Source organism: Dufourea novaeangliae, unplaced genomic scaffold, assembly GCF_001272555.1.
Source record: "Dufourea novaeangliae isolate 0120121106 unplaced genomic scaffold, ASM127255v1 scaffold21, whole genome shotgun sequence".
Taxonomy (NCBI): Eukaryota; Metazoa; Arthropoda; class Insecta; order Hymenoptera; family Halictidae; genus Dufourea; species Dufourea novaeangliae.
Genome location: NW_015373910.1, coordinates 353,074 through 367,934, shown reverse-complemented (window position 1 = coordinate 367,934; position 14,861 = coordinate 353,074). Strand labels below are relative to the sequence as shown.

General features: G+C 37.7%; 2 protein-coding genes across 2 annotated transcripts; both read left to right on the top strand.

Moving 5' to 3' along the window:
* Positions 1–1,157: 1,157 nt before the first annotated feature.
* Positions 1,158–6,039, top strand: LOC107194098 (multiple inositol polyphosphate phosphatase 1-like). Its single transcript, XM_015583663.1, has 8 exons — positions 1,158–1,320; positions 1,399–1,530; positions 2,045–2,238; positions 2,309–2,419; positions 2,539–2,683; positions 2,761–2,971; positions 3,111–3,320; positions 5,290–6,039. The coding sequence occupies exons 1-8, from the start codon at positions 1,158–1,160 to the stop codon at positions 5,525–5,527; spliced, it is 1,404 nt and encodes a 467-aa protein (XP_015439149.1). The 3' UTR covers positions 5,528–6,039.
* A 1,438-nt stretch (positions 6,040–7,477) lies between these two features.
* LOC107193892 lies at positions 7,478–9,256 on the top strand. The gene has a single exon (XM_015583427.1). It carries the CDS (start codon positions 7,478–7,480, stop codon positions 9,254–9,256), a length of 1,779 nt encoding a protein of 592 aa, XP_015438913.1.
* The last annotated feature ends 5,605 nt before the right edge of the window (positions 9,257–14,861 follow it).

The following is a 14,861-nucleotide window of genomic DNA, read 5'->3' as shown; positions in this document are numbered from 1 at the left end:
TTGCTAATCGAGCCACTACCTATTACGTTATCCTCGGTGATACTTACTCTTGAATTGTTCTTTCAACAGCGTTCCGCCTTCATAGGTCCTTAATGATTTCTAACAAAAATTGCAGAACAATTTTATGAATTTTATCATTTATATATCACAACTACCGGATGCCCGATTTATCAAGCTATTCCATAAGTATAAAGCAAAAAGAATATAAAAAATGGGAGTAATTTTTTCGAATGAAAGAACATTATGAATTTTTTACTTCGTAATATATGGACGCTTTTAGCCGCGCGAAAATATACAGATTCAAACTAATTCATTTAACGTGTGTCGCGTCAACAATTAACAACTGGAGGTTCAAATTCAGACGGCGAATCTTGATAAAAAGAGAACAAATGTTACACTTTCAAATTACTTACAAGACTTATCATATTATAAGGTCTAGTACTTCAGCGGAACCTGTTTCTAGCCCGGGGAATTACGCAATGTACTCGCTGGTGTGTGTAACGTCTGTGCACATCTTAACTTTCACATTCACTTCCATATTTCGCGTTTATCCTTAACCTTGATGCACTATTATCCGCAGCATGCAGCTCTCGAACCAGCTTCTTAGCGAACATCATTTAATGTGTATCGTTGGTGTATGAAGTTTAAACCTGAAGTTGCGCTCCAGTATTTTACGGTTAAATTATTATTAATATTTTGATTGCTAAATTGCTGCTCGGATGCGCATCAAGAGTGATGTTGATTGAAGGACATAGTATCATACGCGTATGTTGATTTATTGATTATATAAGTCGTAAGGACACAAGGATAATTTACTCCTTATTCTTTCTTCCATTCAAATGGATAAATATCCTTCCGGTTATATAATAACAGTAGGTTTAGCCGGTTACAATTCACAACGCCGGTGGTAAAGGAACGAATGTGACATCAGCACAGGAAAATGTAGGTTTACTTGCCTGGTGCGCTTCAACGAAGCGAAGTAGTAAAGTATTTCGTACGATCGTCGAGTTATGTGCAGAACCTTGTCAACCAGCAGTCAATCGTGTCAATTTCGAGGAACAAAACTCAAAATTAATATCGGATCGAGAACATTCGTATTTGTTTTTTGATAATTTTCATTCTTGTTTGTCGTTTCAGATATAACAATGAATTTTAAAATGAACGCGTCCGTGTTATTCCTGGTTATCTTACTAAATCTCGCGTATACACGCGATGTTGACTACTGTTTCGCGGATGAAAATGATCCGTACTTATACATGGCTAGCAAAACTGCCTACCATTTTGTCCATGCTGGAAAAACTCGGTTTCAAGACGTACCAAGTGAGTCTATAACAAATACGTAAATATTTAATATATGCAAAAGCAAAACTTCAATACTGCTTTCCAATGATTTCCCAGACTGTCATGCGGAGCAGGTGTGGATGCTTGGTACCCACGGTACCCGTTGCCCAACGGAAATGGAGATCACCGAAATGCTTTCGTTAACAGAAATTCAAAGTCAAATAATCAACAATCACGAATCACGAGGCAGTAAGTAAATTTGTTCGTCTGTATTTGCATAGTCCTACACTCTAGCGAAACAACAGCGAGGAATAAGAGCTGCGAACGAAGTCAAAATGAATCGAAATCCAGGTTAAACCGGAGCCGACTCGACCTGTTGTTTAAGGGTAACACACTATAGACTGTACCAAAGCAATTTCATTGATCGTTAACAAAAGTTACAAGGAAACGTCGCTCCCATCAAAGCAGAAGCGAGTAAACCAGACCGCGGCTAATTCAGGTCATTGACACTTTTTCGTATCGATCTTTTCCATGCGTCGTTTCACGTACTGATCAATATACCGGCACTTACGTTGGTGTGCCTTAGATTTATTGATTCCATAAACATGTCTTTCTATATTAGAACATGCGTAGGTCACAGTTTTGCCGTTACTAAATCGTATCCACGGAATATATGATGACTTTGCATTTATAGATGTTTTGCTATATACATATATACCATATATATATAACAATATACGTCTTTCGTAAATTTTCTTCGTAGACGGTCACATGTGTGACAGGGACTTGGAAAACTTAAAAAGATGGAAACCGTCCGAGTATCTTCTGCCAGCAAGAGCGGAAGTTTTGACACCGCAAGGTGTAGAAGATATGAGATTGCTCGCTAGGCGATTGCAAAGCAATTTTCCTCAGCTTCTACCACCAACCAGTAGAAATATAACGCCGGAACAATACACGGTACATATAACAGCCACGAAAAACGCAATATCTATGCTTTTCTTTTTATAACGAATAAATTATGTTCCAGTTTAAGACTGTGGATGCTCAGGACAGTATGGCGTCATTCATGGAAGGACTGTTCGGGAACAGAAATGCCGCCTTCGCGGAAGAAGTTTCTATCAACGACACTCTACTCTCCGTAAGTAATTGAGATCATTAGAACGATAAATAGGATCTGTTAATTCTCGTTGAAGCATCGTGAACCGTTCCGACGCGAATTTTACGGGAAAAAGTTATCGCTATTTTTCTCCGTTCCAGGCTTATAAAACTTGCAATGCATGGAGTAACGAGCAGAACAACGTCTCTACGGTTGAAGTGAGCCGATTCGAGGAAGAACCGAAATTCCAGAGCCTGATACAGAATGTCAGCCGACGTTTAGGATTCTTGTACAATATCTCGAAACGTGAGTCGTACACCCTGTCTCGTGTGTCCTGTTGTTCGTTCGGTGACAGTTTTATTGTTACACGTTTGAGTTTCCAGGTTCGATCCTAACGATGTACGATATGTGCCGTTACGAAAAGGCCTGGGCTGTGACGCAACTTTCTCCTTGGTGTGCTGTTTTCAACAAAGAGGAACTCCGTGTGCTGGAATATCGCGAGGATCTCTACTACTATTACAAAGCCGGATATGGACGTGAAATCAATGCACAGTTAGGATGTACGCTTTTGCAAGACATGATGAATCACTTTTGGTAAGTTCAGATTTTTTTTATTGTCTTTTACTAAAATTTCCTTTAATTCTTGCATATTTTCCGATGTTACTTCACCGTTCAGTAATATTTCCGATTGCTTCTTTTCTTAATTCAACGATTTCTTTCAATTCCCTTTTAGGAGAGTGGAGAAGGATACAGACTCGATCGAACCAAAGGGCGTGTTCTATTTCAGCGATATTATAGCACTTCAGAATCTCTTGGCCACGTTGAATATCAATAAAGATCAAACGCAACTGACGGCTTTCAACTACAGGGACATGACTAAACGTCAATGGCGGACGTCGTTTATTTCGCCTTTCGCCACGAATCTCGTCGCGGTGTTTTACAGGTAAGGAATTCTTCTTATAATCGTTTCGAAAGTTCCCGTTGCGAACACTTTGATTCTTCTTTCAACAAACGTTAAAGATACTCCGTCGAAGAAAATACAAGCTTTATTCTTTTCTGATGGGTTAATGGGCCGCTGTTGTATATTTTCTTTTCGAAAATACGGTTGAAGCTCGATGTAGATCGACATTTCTGGTAAATCTCGATCGTGTATTGGGCTGTCCCATAAGTCCTTGCCATTTTCGACCAGTTTTAGTTTTATTTCGTATTTATGAACATTTAATTTTTATTCTACGATATAATCACTATCATTATTAATAACATTCAGCCATCTGCTCGGCAAGCTTTGAATGCCTTTTTCTCAGAAATATCGGGGCTGGGATTCAAAAAAGTCACCAATAAACAGTTCTCACTGTTGAGGCTTTCGGGCGTAAGTCGTGTCCTTGTGGAAATGTTTTCCCAACGTTTCGCAAGCATTGCAGCTAGCTTCATCAGGGGGTCGAAGACACACTGGTACTGGTGTGTGCCTTGTGGTGTTCCTTTAATATACTGGAGTTTGGTCATGTTCCGGTTCATTGCTTATCAATCAAAAAGACAAATTTTGGAATTGCTCAGCTGAACAATTAAACAACTGGGAGGAGGGAGTTCCAGATTAGGTTCAGGTGGTGTCCTGTATCCCTGTTGATGCTATTAGGGTGTTTTAGTATTTCCAACGTTTCCAAAAATTCCACAAGGACACGGCTTACACCCGAAAGCCTCAACAGTGAGAACTGTATGATGCCGGATCGTGAAAGCCTCAAATCTCTGAAGTCACCCATATAATTTTTGAGGATGGCATAGTTGTCAAACGTCTTGCAATCAGGTGTCGTTTAAGCGCTCGGAAGAAGTGGTAGTCCATATGTGTAATGTCCAGGCTGTACAGTGGATGGGTTACAATAGACCATCCTAGCTTCTCCAGTTGCTCACGCGTCACCTTTGCGCAGTGAGGTCGAGTGTTATCGTGCAGAAGTTGGACGCCGAGTCGTTTTGGCCGTATTGTTCACACGCTGACTTGCGGAGCTGGTTCCTGTAACAGTTGGCGTTGATCGTCTGGTTAGGCTCCAGGAGCCCCCACAACGGCATTCCCTGCGAGTCGTAAAAGACCGACAGCATCAGCTTCCAACCGTCAGGTAGCCAAAAGGCGTGGCGTGTGTTATTTTCGTAGCGTACTCAGCTTTCATCTGCAGTGATTATTTCCTTAAGAATGTCCTGCCGGTGCGGGCGGAGCAGCAAACTTCGAAAAATGCTGACACGAACTGTTCGATCATGGTCGGTCAAGGCGTGAGGCGTCCATTGCGATATCACTCTGCGGTAGCCCATCGAGTTAAGGTGGTGATCGATGGTTGTACGGTGTTGCCGAAGATCCTTCTCCAAATATCGCGTGTTAGAATCCGGGTGCAGCTCTAGTTTGCCGCGTAGAACGTCTTCGTTGAAGGTAACTGTCCGGCCAGAGCGGTTTCGGCCTTCACAGCTTTATATCGCCCTCATCGAAGCGCTTGTACCAGAAGTGTACAGTCTGATTGGTAGTACCTGGTCCAAATGCAGCGTTGATCTTCTTAGCCGTTTCCATTGAAGAGATGTTAAGCTCATACAACATAATAGCTCGCAGTTGACGTTGCTCCATTTTCGTTCTCTACTTCCCTGTTACGCACGCGTCAATTTATACCCATTACGTGGAAGGTTCTCGCAGATACTCGCACATTCCGGAAACTTCTCAGGCTCGTTCTAATTTAAATACGAGAATGTTCGAAAAACAATGAACCCGGCAAGGACTTATGGGGCAGCCCAGTACTTAATATCCGCGTAACTGACGCTGACTAATGCGGTCGATATGTCGATGACTGGAAAGGGAAGTCATGAATTGTGCGCGATCGTTAATGCCTAGACGAAATGGATAACAAATGGTCAGAAAAAGCATCTATTTCTGTTCACAGATGCGATGGTAATAGTCAACCAAACAAGGTCATGTTTTACTTGGCGGAGAAACTGGTCATGCTTGACGGATGTGACGTAGGGCTATGCGACTGGGAGTATTTCAAACAGAAATTCAACCCGATTATCAATCGTTGCAACCTGAACGTCTGCTGGAACGGAAATGGTGTGGCTGCCTATGTTCCGAATATTCTCCTGATCTTCTTCGCCTGCGTTACGCTAGTCTTTATTCGAAAATAGAACAATATAAACCCGCATATGTATTCAATTATCGATGTTCGTGGGCTCACGAACGATGCATAATCAGTTTAATATCATCAGACGAAACATCTCCGGACGTTTGAAATGACGCCTCGCGAATATTCCTCTGTGCTTTCGACGCGCCAAATATGTATATTTAATATGTACTACATATTTATTTCCTTATTCTACCGCTGTATGCGTAATTTATACACATTTATCGTTGATTATTGTCATTCCCATTTGTTTATACCTCACGTATATATACTCGAGTAAGTTGTATATTATTTATGCCATTCATCCTTTCGAGAACGTCCGTCCGTGTCCGTAGTGGTTGCACAAAATAATACGCAGTGCACTATTGATGTTACACCGCCGCTTGGTATTTTACTTTTGGAGCTTCTAATGTTTACAATATACCTGAGGAGAACATATTTCTGTACGCGTAGCGAATATAAAATCATGAATATTTAGGTAACTCTTTTTTCCCCACGATGTCGTGTATCTTTCGTTTATGTATGTATGTGTAACGTGGCATTCAATTCTCAAATAAAAAATTATGAAACATATTTAGCCGATTATTACTTGAATAACTATTAGAAATGAACTTTTTACTTTGTTCATAATTAAATGTAGTTAATAGACTTCAATAAACGTGGTAAGTGTAATTGAAATTCAATAAACGTTTCTAAGACAATTATCGTTATGATTCAATTTCTGTATATTTTTGACACACGACCTCTTATGTATTTTACATAATTAAAAAGAGAAAGGTCTTACGATATAAGGGCCATAAAATGGGTCTAATTGGATGTTATGAAGCTGTATGATGATGTGAAATCGTTGCACTTAATAAAATTATCATAATTGTAGGGATAATTTAATAATTCGATGAATGCATCGTCAAGGATCATTTGAGAGTTTCTAGGCTATGGTCAATAAAATTTACATTAGGCGTGCAAATTACAGATAAATTGAAGACACAGTCAATTAGAATCAATTGAATACTCCGCCTGCGGGCCGTTTACAGGTGAAATCCGTTAATAAAAGAATCCTTCGACGCTATTTAAACTAATTCTGATTGAGCACAAGTGACTCATGTTTCTTAATTAATGAATGTTTAACACTGTTCTTTTGTTTCTTTTCTGCTCATAGAATGTATGAGAAACTGTCAAAGTAATTGGACAAAGAAGACGAGTCGACGTTAAAAAGAAACAGAAAAACAGTTGGAAATTTACATTCCATAATACGTAGTAATACTTTCCTTGATACTCACTGTATTATTTACAGTCATTTCATAGTTATAAAAATTAATATAATTAATCGTCTTACTAGATAAAATATTCTGTAATAGTCAATATCTAACTCGAAAGTTTTGTATTGATCTGTTCTTTATTAACATTAACAAATTAACAACGAAGTAATTAAGCGACTGACATTCCATGTTAACGTCATGTGAATATATTGCGAGAGGTTCAAAGGAAATGTCACTTGCCACGATGTGCAATATAAACAAATTGGGTGATTGATGAAACCATCGCGAATACTATTAAACAAATGAAGTTTATATTGCTGCACTCTACTTAAATGAAATTTTTATATAAATAGCTCGAGGAAATACGTTTCTTTACATTCAGTCAAGCGTTGACTTTCCACATGCACTTCTGGCTTTGAAACAGTTCAACTGTATTATATTCATCGTTTAGAAATCAAGAAAGAACGAAGAAGAAACATAATACTCCTTGAGACATCGACTTTCAAGTCACTCAACAAGATGTAAGTACTGTAATATTTTATTTCTGCAATAAAAATAATTTTGATACGCTGTATATTCACATAATAACGTAACTCCAACGTACTATCTATGTACGCAAACATGGATATCCATGTTGTAGCAAGTAATGTTTCAGATTTTTTATATTCCCTTTGGCTGAATTAAGGAATTATCTCATGAGGGCTACTTTGATACTGTCAACGTTATTCCTGGCAGCACAGGAAATGAGTCATTCAAAATCCTCGACACCCACAAAACAATTACTCCACCATGTTTTACAAGCGACGAAACCTTTGGACGTACAATTTATTATTCAAGATCTCGCGGAACGAAAATCCGAGGTCGTTGACGATATATACAAAACCGTGGTGGAAATTTTGCCCACGAGTTGCATTTCCTTAAATGATTCGATTCCAGCGGAACTGCCATCTTTTCGCGCGACTCTCGGAACATTAATTATATACATTTACATAGCTGAAAATCCGCCAAATTTTCAACGCACGGAAGATATCATACGTGTGATCGTGTACGGCAACAATCGACCAAAGGTGTTACTGATCACCATATTGCAAGAACAAAACAACAATTTCGAATCGCTCTTGAAGGAAATGTGGCAAAAGAGAATTCTGAATGTTATGGTCTTCGAGCTATCAGAATCTGACGGACACGTAACAGGGATTTCCGTTCATCAGTATAATCCGTTTAGAAATATCTACGATAGAGAACTATATTCATCGAGTGTGCAATTGTTTCCTAACAAATTGGTAAATCTCCATCGTTACCCAATAAAGATACAGCTATTGCATCGTTTAGGTCATCTGAACATAAAGAAAAATTCTGAAGGCTCTATTGTATCTTTGAGCGGCATATCTGAACACCCATTGAAAGCAATTATTCGTATTTTAAACTTCACCCTCATTGCGATTTCCGCGCCATCAGACGTTATATTGAATTCAACTATCGATGTCGAGATGGTGTACCCAGCATTTCCATTTTTTCCTAATTCTGATTATTCAACGGTGGGACGAAGTTTGCCAATGAGGCTCGAGGATTGGTGTCCGATCGTGCCGATTACGTATAAACATTCCGGTTTTTTCAGCAGATTTTTGATCACGTTCGCCGTGAACTGCGTTATCGTTCTGACGTTCTGGGTGACATCGATTCTTATGAAGTTTGCTACGCATCAATGGCAGCCGTTGAAAATTTTCGGTCTGGTGATAGGCACTCCCGTGTCTTCGAACACGAGAAGGGTGCACGAGAGAATTGTGTACATGACCGTCGTTACTATTTCGTTCATTTACTCGTCGAGTCTTTACGCTGATTTGACCACCACCAGCATAACTGCCAACACAGAAGTTAATTATGACAGCTTAGAGGAATTGTATGAATCGGTTTTGACTCCTGGCTTAGTGTATAATGTCTCATACGGACGTTTCGGCGACGAGATAACCCAAAAGATAAACAGAGAGGCGTTGTATTTTAATACAACAGATCGGTGCATTGATTATTTGGTAAAACACAAAAACCTCACTTGCTTTGTAGAGAAGTTAATGGGGAATATGTACGTTAACCAGTACAGGATTAATAATGAACCGATTATAAAGATTCTCAGTCATATTAAGTACTCGAAACCACCAAGTGGATATTACTTTCATAAATATTCGCCGTATATTGGTCGAATTACGAATATTCTAATACGCCTGTATTCGGGAGGACTTTCTAAGAAATGGTACTTCGATCAAATGTATAATTTGTCAATGATACAGAGTAAGAGACTAAAGCGCACAAACAGCGTAGAAGACATTAATAGCGACTCACTGAAGACAAATATTATCTATCTTACATTGTGTGGGTACTTAATTTCGTTATCGGCATTTCTTGGCGAAATAATGGTATTGTATTTGAAAAATAGAAAGAACACAAGGTTACTTTATTTTCACCGGCATGATCGATAAGATGTCGAAGTTGTGTATTCTTTCTTTAAAATATTTACACGTATTGCACTTGTAAACACTTCATTATTATCCGAACGTTCTGTTATCCGAACAGAGTGTCTCCCAGCAAGCCCACAATGTACACTTTCTAGTATTCTAGCAGTTAGGTTACGAATTTTCTGTAATTTAGCAAAAGAAAAGATATAGGATCGATGAATATTTAAACAAGTATTAATTTTCTTGATTTCTGATTAACTAAATGAAATTGAGTATCAGAAAAGTGATTGTTCTACTACCTGACAATTCCTTTATCCGAACACTTATGTTTCCCTATTAGATCGGATAAGGGAGGGTTTACTGTATTAGGATTTTTATAAACGTTGTGACTTATACATATTACGAAAAGCCTATGGAGTTCTAGCATATTTTACTCTATGATTATTTATTACAACATGTACGTTAGTAGAATGTACTTCACGAGCATCAACGTTTATTTATATAACTATTGTAATCATCTAATATTAGGAACATGGAACTTAATGATCCTGTACTTCAACTGTGTCTTGAAATGCCAACTTATTTTCAGCATGTTTGACCCCGTTGCAAAGCTGTAAGAGTTGCCTGTGCAAATAAAATAAGTTAACAAATGAAAAACTGAATATGAATAATTCATTTTGAAAAAGCATATCGATTTCATACATCACTTTCCTTTTTTAAATTATTAGCCATTTTAGTCGAAGCGTCAGGAATCAAACTTATATTCTAGTTGGATAATTTACAAGTTCATAACAAAAATAATAATTGTAATCAAAGTATAATAATTTTATAGAGAAGGCAAGTTTTCCTAGTTTTCCCTTTTGGCATCAATTTATTTGGAATAGGAAGAGGAATTTTTATGAATATTATTCTACAAAAATTTCATTAAAAAAGGATTAAATATGTATTCATTTCATCTCTGTAGTAATCAAATGAAAGATATAAATTTGCGAATAATTTTCTCCACTATTTACTGCGGAGTCAATTAGACTCACATATGATCTATTGTGTGCAACGACGGCTACTTTTGTAGAAATAATAGAGCTTCATCGGCCGTTTTTGGAACTAAAAATATATTTATGCTGTAGATACAATATTGTCTCTCTATAATCGCATTTTGCTGACCTTTTCCAATCCCGTCAATATTCTCACTGTAATAGAAGTAACCGAGTGTAGTTGAGTTTTGCTTTAATCATCTGTCAAAGAAACGATCGCAAAATCACGCTCACTATTCTCTATAAATACATTCCCAGTTCCCAATGCTGTAACTATACATAGGAAATACTGTACTCCTCGAACAATTATTCAATACTATCAATTCAATTTTCAAAATTTTCGATGTATTTTTTATAAATTCACTTCTCTATGTGATTGTATACAACTGAGAAAGAGCTAGAGGATGAAACTTTAGTGAGGCAATAAGATCTACTAAGGGTACAGGTCTCTATTAATATGCCACTAAGCATGCGTGCTCGTTAATGAATTAATTAATGAATTCTGTTAATTTAATTTCATTGGCTTGAATTTATATTGTGTTTTTGAAATTTTCTTTTTATTAAGCCGTTTTGTCGAGTTACAAATATTAATTTTTTATAATCGTTTAATTGAAATAAGGATACATATTTTTACTCCACTTAGTGTGTCTTTGCAAGTGCTTTGAACACATTAATATAGCGTCAGTTGATGTGCCTGTCCACAACTGTGTGCCGCAGTTAATGTGTGTACTCTGCACAGTGTTCCAGCAGTTAATATGCTGTCTAAACTTTGAACTCTGCAAAAAATATTTTCCTCTAAGATAGGTGTTTTTATGTAATTTCAATACGATCTTTTACGTTGTAAATTTCGTTATAACTAAAGCATAACGTCGATGATTTCTCTTAGAAGTGAAAACAAGGTTAGGTTTGCCAGTTACAGGAGAATGAGCAGGTACAAAGCGGACAGGCATTAAAATCTCGAGGTTAGTAGATTCACTTTAAACGATACGAAAACATTGAAAAACTACATATCTTGTTATTTTTCTATAAAATTAAACGACTCTATGATACAATTAACACATTATATTAGTGTAAATCATGATTATCAATTTATTCATCTCTGTTAAGGGCATATTCTTCAAATTTTTAACAGTGTTTGACGAGTAGGTATTTCCTCGTCATAAGGAAATTGCCACATTTGGAGTAATGACGAATATACTCGTCATGATTACATTTTGTTATAATTTAATTCAACTCTACAGTAGGTGCATTTCCTCTGCATTTAACAAGTATATGTATTAGTCATCGCTTGATTTTAATTACGCACGCAGATACACATTTCCAAAACAAAAGTCCGCCTTTAAAAGATAACGTTTCTGACAAGATATTTGGGTACATCCTTTGATATTATAATATACACTTTTGACAAAAATTGCTTAAAAATTACTTTAACTGTTTCAAATTACAATATTTTCGTTTGTAACACATACACCACTAAACACAAACAAAACCTACATGACACAATGTAAAAAAGATATTTAAAATTTGTTATCCTAAATAATTAATGTGTGTTAAAACACATGAAGTTGAAAAACACCACAATTCGGTGGACTTTGATCATTCTCCCGTTAGAGAATTGTGACATTGATCGTTCTTCTCCGAACCCAGGATTCTTTGGTCCTTAGTTTTTCTGGATTGGGCACGTTTTTGCTCTTATTATACTACAGTTTGATAGCTGTTCTCAAGCTTACACACATAACGTTAAAATCTCAATTTCGATTTAGACTGAACTATGTATAATCGATTTCCCTCCTGGGGGATGAAAATTAGTAAAGGCTGGTACATTCGTAAAATATTCACGTAGATTTCCACCATCGTATAAATATACTTATGGACGGCAGTGTATGTTAATAATTGAACTTCATTTCACAAACATTTTTATGTATCTATTTTTCCAAATTTCTATTTACGGCTTATTTAAATTTAAAGGCTGGTAGAGACAGGCTCATTAATAGGGACCAGTAAAGTCGACGGGCACGATATTGTGTCCTCGTACAATCATTAAGTTGTAAAACTGTCCTTGTTTCGGTAGCCGAAACTATAATACGAGACGCTTAAGCTTCTTTAGGAGCGTAAAATATCAATTCGAAATGGGTTACCTGCAGTTTAATTTTTACCAATATAGTAATTTCTATTGAGTAGGAGGTGGCAGAGGCTAAACATAAAACGTATACTTTCGATGATATATTCTAAACAGTAGTTTTACATATCAATTTGCAAATGACGTTTGCTGCCTGAGATTCAGCCCGTTTCTGGGCATGTTAGGGCCCCTTACGACGACACTACCACGTCCGTGCACGCGGGGCCCGTCCAGCCCTTGGTGCGATTACATAAATAGGCGACTCTAATAAACGCTTAATTTTACGAAGTAAATATCGTGCCTGTCGACTTTACCCACCCCAGTCCACAGGGGCTGAATGGACGAGTAGTACGAAAGTGCAGACCTTCGGACAACCGTCGACTGAGGGTGGTTAGACATTCTTTTTTTTCTCCCCCCTCTCTCTATTTGGCTTTCCTTGGTAGCATACCATTCCCTCCAGCCCTTCGTCCATCAGTTTTCTCCGTTCCATTTCCTGCGACTACCCCCACCGGGAGTTCTGCTCCCGCTGCGAAGCCACGAAGCAAAGTATAGTCGGTGGGTATTCACTGGTGGGTACGTTCAGTGTCGGACCGACCGGTGGCGTGTGTAGGTGGGTGGAGCGACGTTTCGCCGTCACGGGTTTACTTCGAACGGCTAGTAAACACGAGCCGAAAACCGGATAAACCTAAAGCGGCTATCGTATGAATTGCCTGCCTAGCTGTATTATCAACAGGACGAACATTATCGTGGGATAAAGAGAACCGAGGTGAGCGCGAACAAAAGAATCATCCCGACAAGAAGGGAAGAACACGTGCTGACGGATCCTCCTGTTGAACCCACGTTCTCGTTCGGTTTTCATTCCTTCTTTTGTTCTATTTCGGTTACCGTTTTATTTCTCCCCGTTCGATCTCTACCCGTGTGTCTCGATTCTACGTGCTTCGTAATCCTCGATCTTTACGCCGACGACATCACCGTCGTGTCGCCTCGGTGCTTTATTTTTGATGTTGCTTTTCGCTCGCCCTCCCACAGGCGATCCAGCCGACGATTTCCACAACCGTGGAATTCGTCTCCGTTCGTTCACGCGCGACTGGCACGTTACGCGTGCTGTTTCGTTCTTCGTAATTGTCACGGTACCAATTGGGAACGTGTTTGTGGTAGCAGAGCGTCTTTGAGCAAGAACTTTGATGTCCTCGGAATGATTGAACGGGGTGGTCTTTTTAGTCACGGTTAGACTGTTATTATCGGTTTCTTTTTTAGATTAATACAGATCTCGCCTTTTTATGCGGTTTAATTTACATCGAGGCGTAAAATGTAATTGGACAGGTTTCAGTTAGGAAGAAATCTTGTGTGGATGTTAATTTGAATGTGGAATCGCGGTATTACGCGTGTCGGAATTTCTTTGGGGAAGTTAATCTTGGTCTATTGTCAATGACGCATTCGGGTTTCTATGTCGTTAAATTTTTTAGCACAGCTGCAAAGATTTTGTCTTCTTTCTATCATGTCCGTTTTTCGTTAATTGCAGTTATAGTATTTGCCATTGTATCCCTGCTTTTGCCTGTGAAAATGTTTAACACTAGAACTATCCAAGATAAGTTTCTATTTCTGTCATGTTGATTCTAACTTGTTGAAAATATGCAAATCGGCAAATTAACGAAATTCTTTGTTTATATATTGCATTAAAAGTTGCAAATATTTTAAGAAAATACACTGTTATGAAATGGTAATTATATTTATAAGAGATTACGAACCAGAAATTTTTACTGTTTCGATAGTTGTAGTGTTAATTGTGTTTTTAGTAATTCTGACGAATTGTCTTGTATTAAAAGAATATTTGCATACAATGGGTTCCTTTAATGAATGAAACTAATCGATTGATTTCCATGGATACATTTTAATACATTTCTGAACCAGGAACATTCGTTTTAAGATTACTTCACGAAACACGTAATTCTGTAATTATTACATTTACGTACACGTTGTGTCTTCATGCTTTGTTAGTAAAATGGACGATATATTATGAAAACCTTTATTTTAGGTGGATATTTGTAGGTTTATGCTTGTTCTATTTACAACTTAAATACGCAACACAATTCTGAAAATGAAAATCTTATGGATCCTAGTGAGAGCATAATATTATCTGTTTGAATTACGATACCATCGTGTTACTCAACTATTCGTGTTCGATATCGTTCAATAACCAGACGCGAAAATTCGTTGATGCATTGTGTTGCAGATAAATACCGGTTTATATTAATATTTAGTAGAATTATTATAGATTTTTCCATATAATAACAATAGCATTAAACATGTTCAATATCAACAGGTAGGAGTATTTAGTTTTCAAATAAAATTATTGGATATTCTAGAATTTCGATTGGTAATAAATACGTTCGACTACACACGCTTTTGATTAATTGAAATTACAATATATTGGGTCAGTGCAAAAAGTTTAATGGATTTTCGGTGGATGATATGA

What these genes read in the sequence shown, in the direction of transcription:
- LOC107193892 (XM_015583427.1), top strand. Translation starts at nt 7,478, where the DNA reads ATGAGGGCTACTTTGATACTGTCAACGTTATTCCTGGCAGCACAGGAA.
- LOC107194098 (XM_015583663.1), top strand. Translation starts at nt 1,158, where the DNA reads ATGAACGCGTCCGTGTTATTCCTGGTTATCTTACTAAATCTCGCGTAT. An exon ending in TCAACGACACTCTACTCTCC is followed by an intron (nt 2,420 to 2,538) that starts GTAAGTAATTGA and finishes TCTCCGTTCCAG; the next exon opens with GCTTATAAAACTTGCAATGC. An exon ending in CTCGTCGCGGTGTTTTACAG is followed by an intron (nt 3,321 to 5,289) that starts GTAAGGAATTCT and finishes TTCTGTTCACAG; the next exon opens with ATGCGATGGTAATAGTCAAC.